A 19785-nucleotide genomic window follows, 5' to 3' on the forward strand; every position below is an offset into this window, starting at 1 on the left:
GATCAATAAAAAGTGGGGTTTTTTTAGAAGTTCATTTTTTTGTTATTTATTTAATTTTTATTAATTACAGTATATTCACTTTGTATCCTAGCTGTAGTCCCCTTCCCTATCCCCTCCTAAGCCCATCTTCCTTCCTTCTTCTTCTCCTATGGCCCTCCCCCAGTCCAATGATAGGGGAGGTCCTCCTCCCCTTCCATCTGACCCTAGTTTATCAGGTCTCATCAGGACTGGCTTCATTGTCTTCCTCTGTGGACTGGTAAGGCTGCTCCCCAACTCAGGTGGAGGTGATCAAAGAGCCAGCTCATGAGTTCATGTCAGAGACAGTCCCTGTTCTTATTACTGGGGAATCCTCTTGGACACTGAGCTAAAAGGTGTTTTTTAAAAAGGAAATCACGTACAAATTAAAAATTGAGTTTATTTAAATATAAAAATGATAGTCTGCCAACAGAGGATATAGTGACAGTGTAACTTGACTGGAGAAATGGAGATTTTCTAAAGAACACATACGTCTGCAAATCTGAACGTCAGATTAAATGAACAATAGATACCCCAAAATGGGAACTGACCTAGGAGAGAAGGTCACAGATAGAGTGGAGAATTGTCAACAGAAGAGGGGTTCCATAGTTCTAACAGCCTGTCAGATATCCTTACAGGGTGTTACTAAAGGCCAGACAATTATTCAATGGTGGGAGCCACTACACCTTGACTAGGACTACAGAAGAAAGAAAGAAAGAAAGAAAGAAAGAAAGAAAGAAAGAAAGAAAGAAAGAAAGAAAGAAAGAAAGAAAGAAAGAAAGAGGGAGGGAGGGAGGGAGGGAGGGAGGGAGGAAAGAAAGGAAGGAAGAAAAAGAAAGAAAGGAAGGAAGAAGGAAGGAAGGAAGGAAGAAAAAAGAGATATATTTCCTTGGCCTTTTATTTCAATTTTAAGCTCTCTTCAGGATGCTTAAGATGATGGACTTGGAAAAATGAGACCTGGGGAAGTCCCTAGTTGAACTTGGAGGAGTTCAGGGACTCTTTGTTCCCCTTCCCCGTTTAACTACATTGTGTACCATTAATTTAGCTTTTTGATTGGCTTATTGGGGACAGGTGGTCAAATCTGGCTGAAGGCACAAACTGTGCCCCTCCCTCTGAGTGTTGCATTAATAACACTGTGTAAACAAGGGACACATCCAATATGTTGGGGCTGAAATGGGATGATAAAACTATTTCATGTTCATTGATTCAATCCACAAAAGACCAATACAGAGTCACAGTAGGAACAGACATTTTAATATTGGTAAAACATGAACCTGGAGGAATAAGGTCATTTAATAAGACAGGGTATGAGAAAAGTAAGCATCAGAGTGATCAGGGCCTCCCCTTTCTTCGTGGGCTGAACAAACCATATTGAGGTCTCAGTACAAACTGCATTATTTCTGAGTAAACCAGACCATAACCAGACTCATGTGCTTAGTGGACTAAAGATTTTATTATCAACCTCCTACAGAATGATTAATGCTTAAGGACAGATATCTATGTACAAATCTGACTCAAATCACTTAGTCAGGAGAAAGAAAGTGGAGCATAGACTGGCGATGCCCACCTAGAGTACATCAAGAATGTTCACAAAAGTAACAATGGGAAAAATGGAAACCTTGATTCTCTATGATCTTGAAGTTACATTGCCCCTGGGGTTGGCTTTCAGTTTACCTCCAACTTCTTCTAAGAAGAGAAAAACTCAATTTATATTTGGGTATGTATTGTATATAATGGCAGGTATATAAAATAAAAGGTGAGTGGAAAAAGGATAATGGAGACAATTATCTAAAGCAGGCATTCTCTAGCAAGCACTGCCAGTCCTTAGACTGAAGTACAATATATTTTTAAAAGTTGGGAGAAACATCAATACATGCAAACATTCAATACTACTCCAATACAGGAAACAGTTCCTGTCTACCAGCGGTTGTCATAGGGGACACACAGACACCAAAGTTTATATCCACTGCGACCTAGAAACATAGCCAAAGTAACCACTTTTATAGTAAGATACAGGTTGTAAGGTATCTAAGACAAAAATCTATCTTAGCAGAAGAGAAGGTGAAGGACTTGACAGGGGGCAGGAAAGAACCTCATTTTTCCAGGCATCACCTTCAACACTTGAAGATCGAGGAACTCACGGACGTCTTCAAGAACTTATTGGCAGTACGCATAAGCATGGAGAAGCCACGGACTGTGACAAGGGGAGAAAAGAGTCAGAGCTTTGGGAGAACAGGTGGGAAGACACTTTTTTCCTTAACCTCTCTCCACCTCTCAAGTCTTCCACCCTCATCCCTCCTATATCTTTCCCCAATACTCTTGGCCCCAACTTGCCTTTAAGCTACTCTGATTCAGACCTTTTCAACAGGGAGACAATGAATGCCCAAGGAAAATTTGTTCTGAGTATAGGACTATTGAAAATCAGCCCAATAGTGAGCAAGAGAGGATAGTCACTGCCATATTGTGTCCTTGTCACCTGCCATCTTCCCCATCTTTGTCCCTTCCACCTTTACTCACCATTTCCTGGCCCCAATTATATATTTCCGCCATATTCTTTCCCAGAAAGGTGAGCTAAATTTAGGAGCCAAAAAAGCTCTGAATCTGCAAGGGGGAAGTGAACGTGGGGACTGTGCAATGCTCATTCTCTGCCATACCTGGAGGCATGGTAGCTAGCTTCCTAACGGAGAAGGAAAGGGGGTAGGGACTGCATTCCTACCTGCATTATTGTGAAGCCACACTACAGCCTTTCTTCCCAGAAGTCCCCACTCATTCTTCAAGTCCTTGCAATTGGCATGCAGCCAGATCACAGCCAGCATTGTAGCCCAGGATGAGGGTTCTAGTACCTGCACAGACAAAGAATTCCCCATGTCCAGAACGGAGCAAGAAATCCCTCAAGAGAACACATGTAAAACTCCACTTGCTCTCCCATTCAGTATCTTCCAAACTGCTGCTACATAGAGTTTCTCGGTCCCCACCTATCCCTACCTTGGGCATATTATGTCACACATTTCCCTGATTATCAGGCTAACAGTCCACTGGGGCTTAGGACAGAAAAGTCTCTGGCGCAGTTTCCAGCTCGGTTCCCTAGTTGTTGTTTCCAGGGCTTCAGACTGCAAGGCTTGAACTTGCCCAAGGTGAGACATCTTACTTGTGAACTGTACCTTCAGTAGCTTGTGTACTTTAGAGCTGTATATCCCCATCACCTTTACCCTCGCTTGCTCATGTATTTTGATCGAACTCCATATGCTGCAAATCACCAGGTTAACATGTAATCCAAACCAAATAAACTCTGTGATGTACTTTTACGCCAATGCTTTGAAAGAGCTATGTGCTAAACCCACCGCACTTCAGTGTAAACCTTGACGTCTTTTTGCATTAGCCACTTTGCAGTCCTACGACAGCTACGTGCCACCGTGGCTACTGTTCTTGACAATGTGACTAGACGCTGAGTGACTTTGAGTTCATCACATTCCAGATTCAGAAATTATTAATAGTCAAATCTTATCTTCATGATTTGATAATGTGTTCTTGATGTCAAGAATCCATTAGCAGTTAAATGATTTATCAAGTTATTTTACAACTAGAAGCATAGTTTATCTACATCACCGTAATGCGAAACATTTGAAATAATCGGTCAGCCTACTGTGACTTCAATTAACTTTGTCTAAAGTGTGCGACATAGTTTTTGAATGAAGGTAAAGCCAAATAGAAATATCATTAGAGGTTCTTGAGACACAGACCTAGCACTGAATGCAGATCTACCAATAACAGGCAGGCAGGGTTTTTAACACTCACCTTCTTTGTCTATAAATAGCAACACAAAAGAAAGCTAGCATCCCTACTTAACTGATGTGAGGGACTAGTAACACCATGTATGCTAATTGCTTAGCTAGCTAATTTTTACTTTTACAACTAAGACATCTGGCAGAGAATATGAATGAGAGGGGCTAGCTAAAGCGATGGCTCAGTGGTTAGGAGCGGTGGCTGCTATTCCAGGGGACCCAGTTTCAATTCCCAGCACCCACATGGCAGCTCACAACTATGTGTAACTCCTGTTCTAGGGGATCTGACACCCTCAAACAGACATGCAAGTAGTCAAAACACCAATGAACACAAAAGTAAATAATTTTTAAGAAGAATATAAATGAGATAGAGAAGGACTTTAGACTTTCTTTTGTCATCCATTAACATTAGAATAAATTTAATACGAATATTAGTCTATTCTTGTTCTTATAGTTCCACTATAATCACAAAAATAAGAATCTCTGATGATTAGATGTTAATCTAGAAAATATCACACTCATATTGCCCTATTTTAAATAGACATTGAGTCATAACATGTTTTAGTACTAACAATATTATATTCAAGACCACATGCTCCTTTCTTTGATTTTATCTGGCTCTTACCTCAGTAGGGTGCGCAGCCTTCATGTCTTCAAAACTAGTACCTAGAATCTTAGCTAACTCCTCCTTCATGTCCCAGGAACCATCTGCATTTTGGAGATATATCAGCTGTGCCATATTATGCTCCCTGCTCCCTTTGAGAAGAAAAGGAAATATAAGGTGTTGGGAAATTATGTCGCTGTTGTTTTCCTTAGTCTGAGTGGCTTTCTGAATTCACAGCCATACAATAGCAAGTGGGCTGCAGAAAGAATGCCTTCAGACATCCTCAAGATGTATCCTTGCACCCGATAGATGAAGGGATGACCAGGGTAGAATGAATCGAATAAGATGGCAGCCCAGTTCTGCAGGCCCTGCGGGCAAGGAGCTTACGTAAGAAAAGATGACGAAGAGGGGTTTGTTAGTCTAAAAGGCACTCCAGAGCCTGTTAGAGCAGGTTGATAGATACTATACTGTAGGCCAATGGAGCTGGGCTGATCACAGCCAGTGCAGGTATCGGACAGATCTTACTTGTCATCAGGTGCTCCCAATAGAATTCCTGATAAGGAGATACGGAGGACTAGTTCCTCGATCCCCACAGATCACCGAAACAAAGGTCCATCTTACCTTGTTCGTAACTCTGATATTTGAGCAGGTGGGGCAGCTCGGGGGGGGTGTCGGTGTGAATCACACATTTTGTAGTAGTCTGGTGGTAATGATGCTTCTGGGGTGCGCCTAGTGGATGTGCAAGAGACAAACCTTGGTAAGCCAACGTCCCTGAAAAACTGCTCACTGAGACTGCAGGGGCCATTTTGATTGATACATTGTGCTCAAAGGACCCTCACCATTTGGCCCGCGGGTCGTCACTGCACAGTGCCCTGTGCGTATGCTCTTTGGAGGCTGAGGTACAGGAAAACCGGCACAGGGTAAAGTTTTGGGTAAATCTGAAAGACACCAGTGCAGACAGTTACACTGAGACGCCTATGCTCTCCAAAGCTAAAAAAGATGGTGAAGTCTGACAATATGAGACACAAGCACTCCTGTCTTCTTTGGCTTTAGTTGTTACCTGTATATTTCGTTCTTCTCCCATGTACTGCCTTCTAGTGCACTCTCTGACCCACTCTACCTACTACCTTCTTTCCCTCCAGTGCCCCCGACACACAGGAAATAATATTTCATCCATATTTTGATTCATCCCAGGGAGCTTTCAAACATGTCTTAACCTGAAGTGAATTTTTTCCTCTCGTAACATTGCTATCGTTCCCAAAACGCCCTGGCTCATGGACTGTATCTGTAAGAGTAAAGGCTGAGAAGTGGTGCTGGCAGATATTTTGGGCCGACATAATCACGCTTTCTCCCTCAATTGGGCTACCTCACATCTATCTTCATATTTTCAGCCTTCTTTGTTACTTCCTGTGATCCACTGAATTATCTGAAACTCAGGCTGCTTCCTTTCACTCCATCTCAATCTCTGCCATCAGCACGAGAATTCTGCTGCCAATGTGGGTAGCATATGCAATAGCCTAATGCAAATGGACCTGAGTTCCTCAGATCCAACGACTTTGGCTTTATTCTACTTCAGCACCAACCTCCCCACTCATGACACCCTTGTCATCCTCCAGCATTGTTCTACTTTTCAGAAATAAATTAGCATTAATATCTATGTATCTATATATGTATGTACATATATGTAGATATACACACATACATATATATACATACAAATATACATATATACGTGCTGTATATAGACACATTACATGTATATATGTTATATATATATATGGTGTGTGTGTGTGTGTGTGTTTGTGTTTCCAGTGCTTTAACTCAGACACTATTATAGTATATTTGGTCCCTGACCACATTTTAGAGTACTTAAATAGAGTACTTAAATCCTCTGTTCTTCTACATTTTCACTTAACATCAAGTTCCTCCCCTACCTTTTTCTATATTCAACCCAACACTGTGCACATGCTTACCAATTACTTAAATCCTTTATCAATCTTTTCCTCTTCATCACACCTATTTGGCAAAATCCTGATTTTGGAATGAAGCCAAAATTTTACCTATTTCATTTTTATTCAGAAATCAGTGAGCATTGCTCAGATTAGTCCCCCAGATCATGAATATTTCTAGTTGTTTAGAAGGGTATGCTTATCCTGAACAAAAGATTATATTTCTCTCTCAGCATTCCATTTTACAAGTGTTCCTAGTAGCTTTCAAATTTAGTCCTGTCAATGTGTTTCAGTCATTAGTCTTCACTGTGCTCTTTAACCTTCTAATCATCCAAACCACAAATCATCTTCAGCTTTTAACTTATAATTACTCAGGTTTATATGCATTTTTGACATTTAAATTTGTCTTTCTTTCTTTTCACACCTGGTTTCACTCCCAGTTGATATATATTTTATCTCCTGGGAAGAGAGAACTTTAAGACTAGTCACAAATCCTGTATGTGGATAAGAAAAAAAAACAAAAACAAAAACAAAAACAAAAACCTGAGAATGTTTTAAACATTTTCTTTATATAGTATTTTTAGATAGTAAAAACTCCTTATTTATAAAAGTATTTATGGGATAAAACTTACCACTAGGGTAATTTCTTTGCCCCATAGAGGGACCATTGAAAAGAATTGACCTAGGAATCTCCTTTTGAACCAGAGGCCCCTGGACTGGCTCATTGAGCTCCTTGTTGATGGCAACAAAAGCTGTGAAGGAGCTCATGACTCCAGACTCTAAGCTGATGTCCAGCACGTCTCTTTTATATATTAGTGTTGTCTCCTTGAAGCCAAAGTCTTTGGACTGAATCATGGACTTTGCAGCAAGACGATGAACAGTAAGGCTGAAAGAAAAAACAGAAAAGCTTAAACGACAACAACAAAAAACTTTCTTGTTGTAAGAGGAAAACCCACATGCCTTTTAGTTAGAACCTTTAAAAGTTACACATCACAGAAGGGAAAGAATATAAGAGAAAAAGGGAGGAAACATGAGTGAACAAGAAACAGAATGTGATTATAGGGAGACAACTGAGTTCGGTGTCAAGGAAGGAATTTGGCCATCAAAGACCACAGTGATAAAGAAAGAAGGAGGGGAAAGAAAACAGAACTCTCACTTGTCATCAGCCTTGGGCTGTAGAGAAAATGTCACCTTTTCCTCATAAATTTTGCCATGAAGTGTGAATTTGAGACACACTTCACTGGTAACCTCTTCTTGCTGTAAGTTAGAGAAGAAAAGAAAAAGAGGAATCACTAGAAAGATGATGATTACATACGCTGCAGGCCCCTATCACTAACTTAATGTATTCAAGTTTTTATCCATAAACCATGTGCTCAGAAGAGCAGGAATCTGGCATGATGAGAAGAGAGTCTGGCTAGTTCTAGTTAGTAAATACAATAACCTGGTGAAATGAAAAACCATCTACCTTATTCAATGAATCTGCCAGGCAAATAGCTGCCCCAAGAAGAGAGGTTAATATTGTGGACTCACCGGTATCTGTCCAATCAGTAGGGAGTAGAGGATTAGCCTTTGACCCTTAAAGATAACAGTTTGTTCTGGAGATAGCATATGTGCAAATATCTCAGGAGGCAAACTCCATTTCAAAGAAATGTCCTCTACTACAGACTGTAAAGAACGCCTCAGGGATCTTAGAGCCTGCAGGAGGAGAAAGAACACAGTATAAGCAAATAATGATAAGGGATTGATAGTATTAATGACTTAGGGGTCATGGATCATAATGAATGTTATATATAATCCCTACTGCTGTACATAGGGATAGCCTTATTGCTCATCCTTTGCAATCTAAAGTCAAGAGATTTAACCCATAAATGTGAGTGGATGAAATGTTGAAGGGAGGAGATTCATAGAGAAGAGATTTAGTAAAGATGGTACTGTGAGGCAAAAGCTCAGAAATATGTCTGGAGGTGGATTCTCTTTTTACATATTAATAAAATTCCATAAATTTGAAACCATTTCGATTTTATAATGCCTATCACACTTGAACTTCTCCTTTGCTTGAAACCTTTTGCAGTAATGGTTGGATGTCACACTAGAAGGGCTCCTGAAGTACATACCTAGATCCTTAAGCATGAAAACCAAAGTTCTCAGTATGTCTGCTTTCAACACAAAACCTTCAACTCTCAGCAAGTCACCTCTGAGTTTGTGTCTAAAAGGACCAGAGACATTTTTCCACATACTATAGTGGTCCCTCTTCTCACAGGCTGGAATTTCCCCCACTAAGTATATGAGCTAAACATTGAAGGCATTAGGCAACTGTCTCAAAGCTAAGTTGGACTCCTGCCCTTGAAGAAATGTCCCTTCTCTGTCTCAGATTTTATTTGTATTATACAGTTCTTTATCTATGGTGGACCCTCACCTTGGACTGCATCCTATCGTTGCCTGTAATAAACTCTGCAGTGCCCCCTGATACCCGGGCAAGGTTCTTTATCAAGCTGGTGGAGGCTCCCTCTCCAATGCCAAATGAGAAGCATCTGTGAATGTGAAAAGATGGAGGTTAAAAATAGGACTTGAATGAAACTATCAAATTAATACATCATTACCAAAAATTACATAAATACAGTGTACTTTCTTGAGTAACTATGGAATAACTGATATTCATTAAATATGTTCTAGTTTAATGATACATTAAAAATGTCTCACAGTTATAACACAATCTGCCTATCCAGAGCCTCCTGAGATAATCTCATGTTTCTTTTTTCACATGAGATCTGGGGTACAAAAACCAAAGAAAGCTGTCCAAAGTCATACCCTACCAACTGATCTATTTAAACACATTAATTCATCTCTTTTTAAATATGAAAGACATAAAGTGTCAATAGCATTTTCATGACACTGTCTAGCATTGTGTTTGCCCTGGCAGGGTATATATCAGGCTACCTTTTTAAGGGGAAAGTCCTCATTCTGTCTAAGTCTATTCACAGTAAGCCATGGTTTTTCCCCCCCATAGTTTAATTTCCTCCAGAAGAACAGTAAACACACAGATAGTATATTATCGGTAAACCAAACTAGCATTTTAGATGGTGTAAAATTGATTTCATTGTAAATCAATACACTATAACATGGGCCTGCTCATATTGGGCTCTTTTGATTGGGTTAATATAAGTCGCAGCTCCCAGTGACATCAGTTATAAACTTACTGCTCCAAAATGTGCAAGAACCAGGACCACCCTTTTAATGTAGAGCAGTGACTGGGGATTCTCACCCTATAGAGCACAGCCCATCGTGATCTTTATACCACATGCCGAAGTTTCCAACACAAACTTTCCACCACGATCTAGACTCTCTATGTATAAAATCAAATTGAAAGTTGCTCATGTCTGACTGTCTACCCAGAGCCCACCACAGTGCTTCAGGCCGATGCTAATAAAAACAATAATTACAATGATAGAAAAATTCATGATACTTAAATTGTATGAAGATAAATCCTGATGCTTATAGGGGTTTATTGTTTCTACTATAAGAGTAAACCTTAAATTAATACTATTACTTTCTCTATTTAAAATAAATATATAAGGGTTAGAGAGGTGAATTGGACTTACCATTTAGTAATTGAGTAAGTAAGTACGTAAAGAAAGTAGCTAAGTAAGTAAATAAGTAGGTATGACCTACAGGAATGAAATATGTAGCTTAGTTCCAACACTCAGTGTGAGCTCTGCTCATGAAAAATGCTAGCTGTAGCATTTCTAAACTGGTAGAAAACTACACAAGATCTACAGATAACTCCTTTTCATTCTTTGAGAGTTTCATACATGTACACAATGTATTTTGATCATAACCACCCTTCACTACCTCCTCCAGATCCTTCTAGACCCTCTACTCAACTATTTCACATCTTCACATCCTCCGTTTTACAGCCCACTGAGTCCAGTCAGTGCTGTCCACATGCACGTGGGTGTAGAAGCATCCATTGGCAAAGGGCAACCTACCAGTGGCCACTGTGTTAAGACAAACCGATTTCTCTACTCCAGCAACGCTCATTCACCAAAGCTCCCGCTCAATGGGAGTGAGTCTCTCTCCCGTTTATACTGGAACGTCTACAAAGCATGCTTAATAAACACTGTTTCAGAACCTTAAAGAAGACAACTGAATTATGTTTCTACCATGGCAGGAAGAACACATGGGTCAGTACCTCAGAGGGTTTCCATTTACCTTGTGAAAGAAACAGCAATTACAAAGAAACAGGTAAAAATCTAAGCCTGGACTTTCTCAGTGCAGTGTCCTTTGTAATAGAGTTTTGGACAGAACCCTCTGGGGACACACACAATCAAGAGGTTCAAAAAGGTAAGGGTTAATTAGTTTTTTTATTTAATTGATGTGTATTTCTAGTTTTGCTTGTATTTTCATATAAAATAAATAATCTCTTGGTAAGTCTCAAAATTTTCAGATAAGTGTCAAAAGTGCTTAGTGTCAGATAATCAATCCATGACTACATTTGGCTTTGCTAAAACCTGATTTTCCCGGTAGAAATGAGACAGCCCTCATACCTGTGCCTTTGGCTGTGGAACTTAACTTCTCTGATTACATTAAAAGTTTCAACAACTTCTCCATCTGTGAAGATAAAGATCTGCACAAAACAATCAAGAGAACACCCATCAAGTCACCGACAAATTGATTTCGTGAGAATAGAACTTAACCCTTGAAACAATTCAACTGATTTCCTTTAGTCTCTGGTGCATCTTAGATCACCAGTCTCCAGTGTTCTGTCTTAGAATGTTTGCACAGGGTCAGTGTCAGAAACATTGGAAGTTTCAGCCATTAACCACGTTAGTTTTGTTTCAGTTAAGAAGCCAAGTTCCTCTGCCCTTTATTATACAGTAGAAGCCTGAAGTACAAGCAGTGTTTCCACAGTTTTGCATTGACATTCAAGAACATGTATTCTTTTCTATTTTTTCTTTATTATTATTTATTACAAATTATTCACTTTGTATCCCATCTGCAGCCTCCTCCCTTATCTCCTCCTTCAACCCATCATGTCCCTCCTCTAGTTCACTCTGCCCTTTCTGCTAGCTTTGTTCCCATTCTTACCTGTAAGGGATGTCCTGGGATGGGGGGTTTCCTAAAAATTTTCCGTAGCGGTGTTAAGATTTCTGTCCCGCCTAGATCTGCCTGCATGAGCTTCACTTTCTCCACTGCTTTCTCCATGGTTTGCTGAGTGTACTTCACACTCTCCCTGAGAGAAACAAGCGCATGCGATCATGTGATGGCAGCATCAATTTGTCAGGGCTGAGAAACTTCATCAAACAGCATCCTAAATTTGCCCCAAGCCCAGGCCCACTTTATACCAATGGTTTTACAATGCATTTCCTTCCTTCAAATATATATTTTAACTGTGGACTTGTGGCATGACTATTCTGTGCTATATAGCTAATAAGCACTTATAAGTGAGCACATGCCCTGTGTGTCTTTCCAGGTCTAGGTTACCTCACTCAGGATGGTATTTTCCAGTTCCATCCATTTGCTGCAAATTTCATGATTTCCTTGTTTTTAAATAGCTGAGTAATATTCCACTATGTAAGTGTACCACATTTTCCTTATCAATTAGGCAGAGTTCAGGGAATCTTGTGGAAGACTGGGATGAAGGATAGAAGAAGCCAGCAGGGCAAGAACTCCACAAGAAGATCAACAGAGTCAACTAACCTAGGCCCATGGGAGCTTACAGAGACTGAAGCACCAACCAAAAGAACAGGCATGGACTAAACCTAGGCCCTGACACAAATGTAACCGATGGGCAGCTTGGTATTCATGTGGGTTCCCTAGCAAGTGGAGCAGGGGCTATCTCTGACATGGGTTTGCCTGTTTTTAGATCATTTGCCCCTAGCTGGGCGACCTTGTCTGTCCTCAGGAGAAGAGGATATGCTTAGTCATGGTATGATTTGATGTGCTGGGGTGGGTGGGTTGGTAAGGGAGGCAGGGCTCCTCTTTTCTGGGGAGAAAGGGGATAAGAGGAAAGAGGGTGAGAGCATAGGACAGAGAGCAGAGGAGGAGGTGTGCATTCAGTATGTAAAGTGAATAAATTACTTAATACATTTTATATGATTTTATAACAGTCTGTGTGTGTATGTGTGTATTTGTGCATGCACATGATAGCACATACATGGAAGGTCAGCAGACAATGTGTGGAAACTGATTGTCTCTTTTCACCCTATGAGTCCTAGGGATCAAACTTGGGTTGTCAATCTGGGAACTAAATATTCCTACCTACTGACCTATCCTATATGCCTTCCTATATCTTCTTGATCTCTCTTTCCAGGAACTTACGGAAAGAATGCCTCATGGGTGGATCCAAATCCATAGATGTTGAAATAGCAACCCATAGGCAAACTCTTCAGTAGCAGAATCAGTGTTTCCTGGAGGTGAGAAAATAAGACGAGTGAAGGGATTAGGCATACACACACACACACACACACACACAGAGAGAGAGAGAGAGAGAGAGAGAGAGAGAGAGAGAGAGAGAGAGAGAGATGTCTGGTACACCTGTGGAGGAAAGCGGCTCTCACAGAACTTTATTCCATCTTGTATTCTAAGGAAACCCAGAGAACCCGACAAGGAACATACCTCCATCTTCAGCAGACCCTAACTGAACCCTGGACTCACCCTTACTGAGCACATTGCTCATCAATTTACCTTGGCAGCATCTATTCTCAGCTGAGACCTGTCCTGGCCACTCATAGGATTCTTCATGCTTCTTGAACGGTCCATAAGAAACACAAATTCTCCACATTTTGTTGAAGTTTCCTCTTCTGGGATGTCAGGGTAGAAGCTCACCATTGCAGAAGGAGCTCCCATTAAACTATCTGTTCAGAAATGACAAAGCCCTTGTAAGAAAAAACAAGACAAACAACAACAACAACAAAAACAAAAAGCAAGAACAATTTGATGATACAGTCTCAAAAATATCTCTGAGACACCAGGGTTAGCATTTGCCTAAATCAGCCCACATATTTGAACTTTTTCAACAAATTAAAGCAATAGGAATTTATTTCATTGGTATGATGTCAATTGCAGGGCCCAAGAGATGACTTGGCAGGTAAAGCTGCTTCTAAGCCTGAAGACCCAAGTTCGCTCTTCTGGATCCACATGGTGGAAGGCAAGAGTGACTTCTCCAAGATGTCCTCTGGCCTCTGAAGCTGCACCATGGCACACCCAGCAATATGGCACAGAAGCCCACACACTCACACACGAAGTAAAATAACATAGGAAAAATGTTTTGAAGGCTAAGTGCAGTCGGAAAATGAAAATGCTCATAAAAGTAACTCTCAGGTTGGCAAATTACAAGAGCACTGGTTGGAATTAAATGTGGCAGGACAATTGTATCGACTTTAATTATGGGATATTCACTGATACTCCACAGATGAAACAGACACCTGGAGGCTGGTGCTGAACTGCAAGCACTTTATTGAAGCAATAGTCTGAGGGAAACTGCCCTATAATTATATCGTCAAAGTCAAAGATAAATTTTTTTATTTAAGAGAAAATGCTAATTGATTCTGGGATTGAAAAACCAGTACTGAGATGTAAATTACCTGAGAACGGCAGAATTATTTCAACCTCAGTACTAGAGTTTCAAGAACTCTGTGAGGATACAGAACTACACTGTGTTACCATTACAAAGTGAGTTGGGCTGGCAAGTGTGAATTCTACTAAGCGTGTGGTCCCCCTACCCAACACCTTCTATCCCACCACAAGTTTTATCCCAGCATCATGTCTTTTTTGTCTTGCTTTCAGTTTTGCTTCATGGTCCCTGAATTCCATCAGGGCTATTCTCACGGGCATGGGTGTTTCAGCAGACTTTATAAAGCATGAGGCATTATCATATTTGGACATGTTTGATCTTTTGAGAAATAAAAATGTCATAGAATCATTTTTAATTGTATCTCTCTCAAGACTGGTCATGGTTCATTGGTTCATTTTACACCATTTGCATTATTTTCTTTCAAATTATTTGTTCACATTCTTTCCTGGCCACTGGACAGAACAACTAAAGTGACAATATTTGAGGATAGTTTTAAGACTTCCTAGAAGGTAGAGTCCAAGTGAGGAAGAAAATACCTGATTCCCTTTCAGGCATCCCCATCTCCACAGTTACACTGGGGCTGTGCACCTTCCTGTAGAAAATCAGGAGTTCTACATCCCGGTCAAATTTGTGTCCTTCAGCCAAGGAAACCTGAGAAGGGGACCAGCAGAGGAGTCACTTTAGAACTTCCACTGATTGCTTTGAGAGGTTGAAATCAGATCTAGGACGATAGGCTTCCATTAGCAGCACAAAAGTTGTTAACTTACAAAGGGTAGGTAAGAAAGACAGGAGCTAGGATGTGAGGAGGATCTAATAAGGATGGCTGAGGACCACCAGGCCAACAACTACAGCACAGAAGCTGGTAACTCTTTCACTATTTACCTGAGCTGAGGTCTTGTCATCTCCAATGTAGTCAATGTCGCTCAAGGGGCAGTTGGATTGGATTGTCCTGATACCAAGCTGGGAGTTGATGGTGGCAACCATACTGAGCGTGTAGGGAAGGTCCTCCAAAGGGACTATCGGGGTCTTCATATCCAGGCAACTGTCCACACATCGATCTACAGAGAGAACCTTAGTTCTGTTTCTTGTCAACATGTCTAGTGGTGCTTTTCCAACTTATGCCACCATGGATAGGGATCCAAGAGGGAGAGGTACTTACCAGAGAGATGGTACCTAGGATTCAGGATTGCTGGGAGCACGTAGCGCAGGGCCCCATCGTCTTCCATCTGAAGCTCCTGCACATATCTCAGGGTGAGCGCCACCTTTGACCCTGGCGGCAGGTTCCCCACATTGCAACAGAAGACATCCCTGGAGCACTTGTCTTCTTCCAGTAAGTAGGCCTGAAAACCCCCTGAGAGGGCCTCTTCATAGGTTCTGTGAGCCTATAGGGAATAACATGAGGGGTGAAAAAATATGATGACACCAAAGAATGGGCATAAAACCCAGACTGTTCTGATGGGACTTTGATGGGTGTTATCACCAGTAGAGTTACATTCCGGATGACTAATTATCTGAATCTCAAATACTTTTAGGCAAATAGATTAAAAGTAAAGGAAGGGAAAACATTTGGCACTAGCATTTTCCAGTTGCTGCATTTGATAAAGTCTAAAGAGAAAGCCCTATGGAGACAGGAAAGGGAGGTGATGAACTCATCCCTCAGACCTGGTACTTGTCCTTCAGTTCTGCCACAATTTTCTTCCCATCCACCAAGGCCTCAAAGCTGAAAACAGCAGAGTCTTCATCCATGGGGAACACAAAGAAGGCCTCCAGGGCGTCTTTCTCTTCGTTCTCATAGTTTAAGGTTGCAGACACACCAGCCACAAAGTCATTGATGGACAGAGTCACAGCAATGCTCTTCAGTGCCACTAGGGAAAGATCAGGGTTCAGTAGTTCAACAAGATTTTCCAGTCAGACCCACAGGCTAGAACCATCTAGGTTCTGAAGGATCTGGCATTAAGAATCTTGACTCTTGCTTACCGGTATCCCTTAGGCGTGTGAGTAAGCCACTAGAACGCACCATGTTGGCACTGTGAAAAGACACATAATTTTTTATAGTATATGGTTAGAGTCAACCATTCAAATACCACCACTTTATTCCATCTGGCAGAATGCATGTAGACATGCAGAGGAGCAGTTCGAGAGCCAGGAAGAAGCATGGGGAGTGAAAAGACAGAAATGTCAAAAGTAAGTTTTCTATGACGTGATGCCCCGTGTGGAAAGATGTAAAAACACCGTATCCACAAACTGGAAATCTCTGGAGCTGGACAATCCCACTTTCTCTCAAGCATGACTACAGTATACCACATCTCCTACTTCCTGAACAGGTACCGTAACTTCGCCTGTCAGAACATTAGCATGTCCTTTTTAAGATGAGAACCCTAACATGAGCATAAAAATGTGTCAGTGCATCTGGATGAGCTCCCTAGAGTAGGGACAGATCCTTAGAAGGTTTTCGTCAGTGATGCCAGATGTTGACAGCGCTCCTGTTGTTATGTTCTCTGTTTTTCAATCAGCATCTGCTCATTATTATTCCATTCACATTATTCAGAGACCTGTGTGTGGGCCGCTGCATAACTCAAGAGATATCTGCATTCAGACCCCCTGTTGGTGAGCTGTTTTGGAGGTCAGAGTGCAAATACACCACCCATTTTTTTGGTCCAAGTTTTTTTTCTAATTTACATATGAATATTATAAATGCAACATAACCTCCATTTAAAACTAAGGTATCCTGAATGTGTTTCTACAATATTATAATATTTTTAAAAGATAGCATATGTTATGGTTTTAAAAACTAACGAAGTTCAGACTTTGAGATTATGATTATGAGTGCCTTATCACAGAGACTAACTGGACTGAAGTCCGTTAAGGATAACGGACCCTACCCTCATTGCTGATTTTAGACCCCTACTTCCTGGTAACATTAGGAAGGGAAACATGAGCTTGGCCCCACTTCAGGACTGAAAATAGTATATGAAAAGTTGGAGGTACTAGGGCTTTGCTGGGCACCATTAAAGGAAAGGTGCTTCTTCCAGGTCAACGGAGTAAAATCTGAGCACTACTTTTGGCTCTAGGTAGAGCCACACATTACATGCTATTGTCCCTCCCTTAAGAGTTAATCCAGCTGGGCCTGTCAATCACCTCCGTCAGGAACCTCTCCAGAAAGTTGACAGCTAAAAAAAAAAAAAAAAAAAAAAAAAAAAAAAAAAAGAACAACTGTTTTCTTAATGAGATAATAAATTTATCCCTCCACCATGTGGAGTTCACAGAGCTTCTTTCACACAGGATTCTGTGCCTACTGGCTTATGTGAATTTAACCCAAAAAGCTTTGGCTTGTTTGTTTGTTTGTTTGTTTTCGCCTTATTTCGTGTCATTTTCACACGACACGACACACTTTCTAAATGTTTCTCTAAACACCTACCTCTTTTTTCTACAGCTATGTAAATGCCCAACCTAAAAGGCCTGGATGACCTCTCTCTCTCCTCCTGTCAGATGCCAAGTTGTTGTTGTTGTTTCTCCAAATATGACACAACTGTCCTTGAACTTCTTTCTGAAATCAGCTTCTAAATGTTTTTATTAAAGAGACTAAAATGGACACTGTTTTCCCAGTTACATTAATGACCAGTCTTAAATTTGCCAGGAGAGCATCTCGTAGCTTCCTTTCCCATGTTGTGACGCGATGTGCCCCAAGCTGCAGTGGCAGGAACCAGCAAAGGTATTTTCTCTGGAACTGAAATGTCACGCCTGGAACACACAGCAAGCTCAGGACAACTGATACTTTGATGCTGATGAACTGGCCCAAGGGGCAGTTGATCATGTACCTCACCTTCCCTGCATGTACCTCCACCTTCCCTGGGACCTACAAGCCATGAAGATAAGGACTCCTGTTTTTATTTGCGATACAACCCTCCCTCAAGGATTCCAAAGCACTGGACTGTGATACTCCTGGATCCACTGTCCCTCATCTAAGTAGCAATTTCAAATACATTTTGAGCTGTATTCCTGCTTAGTGATACAGCATTTGCTTAGCATACAGAGCATACACACATAGGGAGACAGGGAGGGGGAGAGGGGGAGTAAAGGAAGAGGGAGAAGGAGGGGGAGAGACAGAAGGAATGAGACAGAGACACACATATACACGGGAGGGGGGCGGGGAGAGAGAGAGAGCGCAATATCCATATGGATCACACATCTGATATTCCCAGCCCCAGCCCCACAAATCCGGAGCTAGGATTCTCCCTCAACTCTCACGTTATTCTTCAGCAACTACAGAATAAATCGTAGCTGTTTAAAAAACGGTTTACTACTTGACAGCAAAACAAGAAATGCAACAGATGAAAACACAGAGCAGCTAAGAAAACATATTGAGAAAGGGCGCTTCCTTTAAATGAGATAAAATGAGACAGAGAAAAGCCTGAGGCTAGGGAAAAGAATTCCTAATAACAGCAACAGGAAGCTTAAACCGGGAAACTCACCCAGGAGCAGCAGAGCTGAAGGATCTACTAGGTCTGGCCGCGGAGATGGCAGGCTGGCAGTGACCACTGCAGGAGGCTCAAAGAGGCAGACCACAGTCACCTATAATGAAAACAGACAAAACTGCTTTATTTCTCTAATGTCTAATCAGAGGGAACGTCCCTCACCGAGGGCTCTCAACCCCCCTTCTCCCCTTTGTCATAGAAATAGTCAGGTTTCCTTCTGTCTCTCAGGAAGAAACTGAGAGAGATGCCTGTAAGTATTTAGGGTAGAGAATCATCAGGTGGGACCAAGCTCCAGATCCTGACCCTGCCGCTGCTGGCCGACGGAAAGCTTCTCACAGAGTAGGATCAGCTCCGGTGTGGACCCTTGGTGCAGTGCCACTGCAGTGAAGGGGGCGGGAGTGCGGAAAAACAGCTGGCCACACCCCTGCTGCTGACTGATGGGAAGGCTAGAAGCCAGACTCTAACCCTGGAGGAAACATGGCAGCACAGCTTGCAAATGAAAAAGAGGGTAATTTCAACTTCCAATTTTCTGTCCTTGATTTTCAGTACCGCAGGATTTATAAAAAAAAAAAAAAAAGTCATTTTCCCGAGGTTGTTTGTTTGTTTGTTTGTTTTTAATAAACTCTTCAGGGCTTCAAGCAGCTTGTGTGGTCAAGTGCTTCAAACTGCACTTCCAAAGCACTATTTTACATAAAACTGGAAAATTAATTGACTGAAAGAAAAAGGAACTTTGGAGCTGAAAGAAGGAGCGGGAAGATTTAAGGATCTAGGCAGGGAAAGAGACGATCTAAGACAGACAGACAAGCTAGGGTGGATTGGTATCCTTTAGGGGGCCCCTTCCCTGAAAAGAAGTAGAGGGGGAGAATGGGAGGGGGTTCTGTGAGGGCAGGACTGGGTGATGATGGGGGAGGGAGCCGGTATCAGGCTGTACAGTGATTTTTTTCTTTAAAGAGAGAGAGACCCATAACTCTAAAACAAACAAACAAAAATGACAGAGAGAGGAAAGGGGGCTTGCTTGAGGCTATTGGATGATTAAATGATTCTTGCCGGATAAATTTCCCTAAACCTCCAATGGCGCAGAAATCTCCAAAAGCCCACAAGTACTCACTCCCCACTCTTGAAGCTTGCAATTTAAACAAGCCCCTTAAAGTGGATGGGCCTCCCAAGCCAGGAGAGAGGAGGGAAGGAAGACAGTCTTCAGGGGCAGGGTGGGGGTTGGGTGTTTTTAGAGCAAGGAGTGGGATTTGGTCCCAGAGCCTGCAGCGCTGTCACTCACCGTGCACGCGCAGAAATCTCGGTGCAGTGAGAAAAGTGAAAACAGCTGCAGATTAATGTTCCTGGAAGACACGCCCACCCCTCTGGCCCTGTTGTAGCTTAGCAACTCTAT

At 41.6% G+C, this 19785-nt stretch overlaps 1 protein-coding gene across 1 annotated transcript; it reads right to left on the reverse strand.

The window, feature by feature from the left end:
• Window positions 1-1247: 1247 nt before the first annotated feature.
• On the reverse strand, window positions 1248-18851 carry LOC110562675 (von Willebrand factor A domain-containing protein 5A-like). Its single transcript, XM_021659505.2, has 20 exons — window positions 18702-18851; window positions 18396-18495; window positions 15901-15950; window positions 15586-15788; window positions 15083-15305; window positions 14806-14981; window positions 14460-14574; window positions 13035-13204; window positions 12669-12757; window positions 11436-11580; window positions 10895-10974; window positions 8767-8881; window positions 7881-8045; window positions 7507-7607; window positions 6983-7236; window positions 5241-5339; window positions 5023-5130; window positions 4423-4553; window positions 2732-2858; window positions 1248-2209 (listed from the first exon to the last, which is right to left on the reverse strand). Exons 3-20 carry the CDS (start codon window positions 15941-15943, stop codon window positions 2130-2132), a joined length of 2424 nt encoding a protein of 807 aa, XP_021515180.1. The 5' UTR covers window positions 15944-15950; window positions 18396-18495; window positions 18702-18851; the 3' UTR covers window positions 1248-2129.
• Window positions 18852-19785: the final 934 nt, after the last annotated feature.

Source organism: Meriones unguiculatus, chromosome 1 (genome assembly GCF_030254825.1).
Source record: "Meriones unguiculatus strain TT.TT164.6M chromosome 1, Bangor_MerUng_6.1, whole genome shotgun sequence".
NCBI classification, from domain to species: domain Eukaryota; kingdom Metazoa; phylum Chordata; class Mammalia; order Rodentia; family Muridae; genus Meriones; species Meriones unguiculatus.

Excerpts from the sequence above, each read along its gene's own strand:
- LOC110562675 (XM_021659505.2), bottom strand. The coding sequence starts at position 15,943 with ATGGTGCGTTCTAGTGGCTTACTCACACGCCTAAGGGATACCG. Across the intron at positions 14,982-15,082 it reads TCCTAGGTACCATCTCTCTG|ATCGATGTGTGGACAGTTGC; the intron begins GTAAGTACCTCT and ends TTCTCTCTGTAG. Across the intron at positions 8,046-8,766 it reads ACGATAGGATGCAGTCCAAG|GCTCTAAGATCCCTGAGGCG; the intron begins GTGAGGGTCCAC and ends CTCCTCCTGCAG.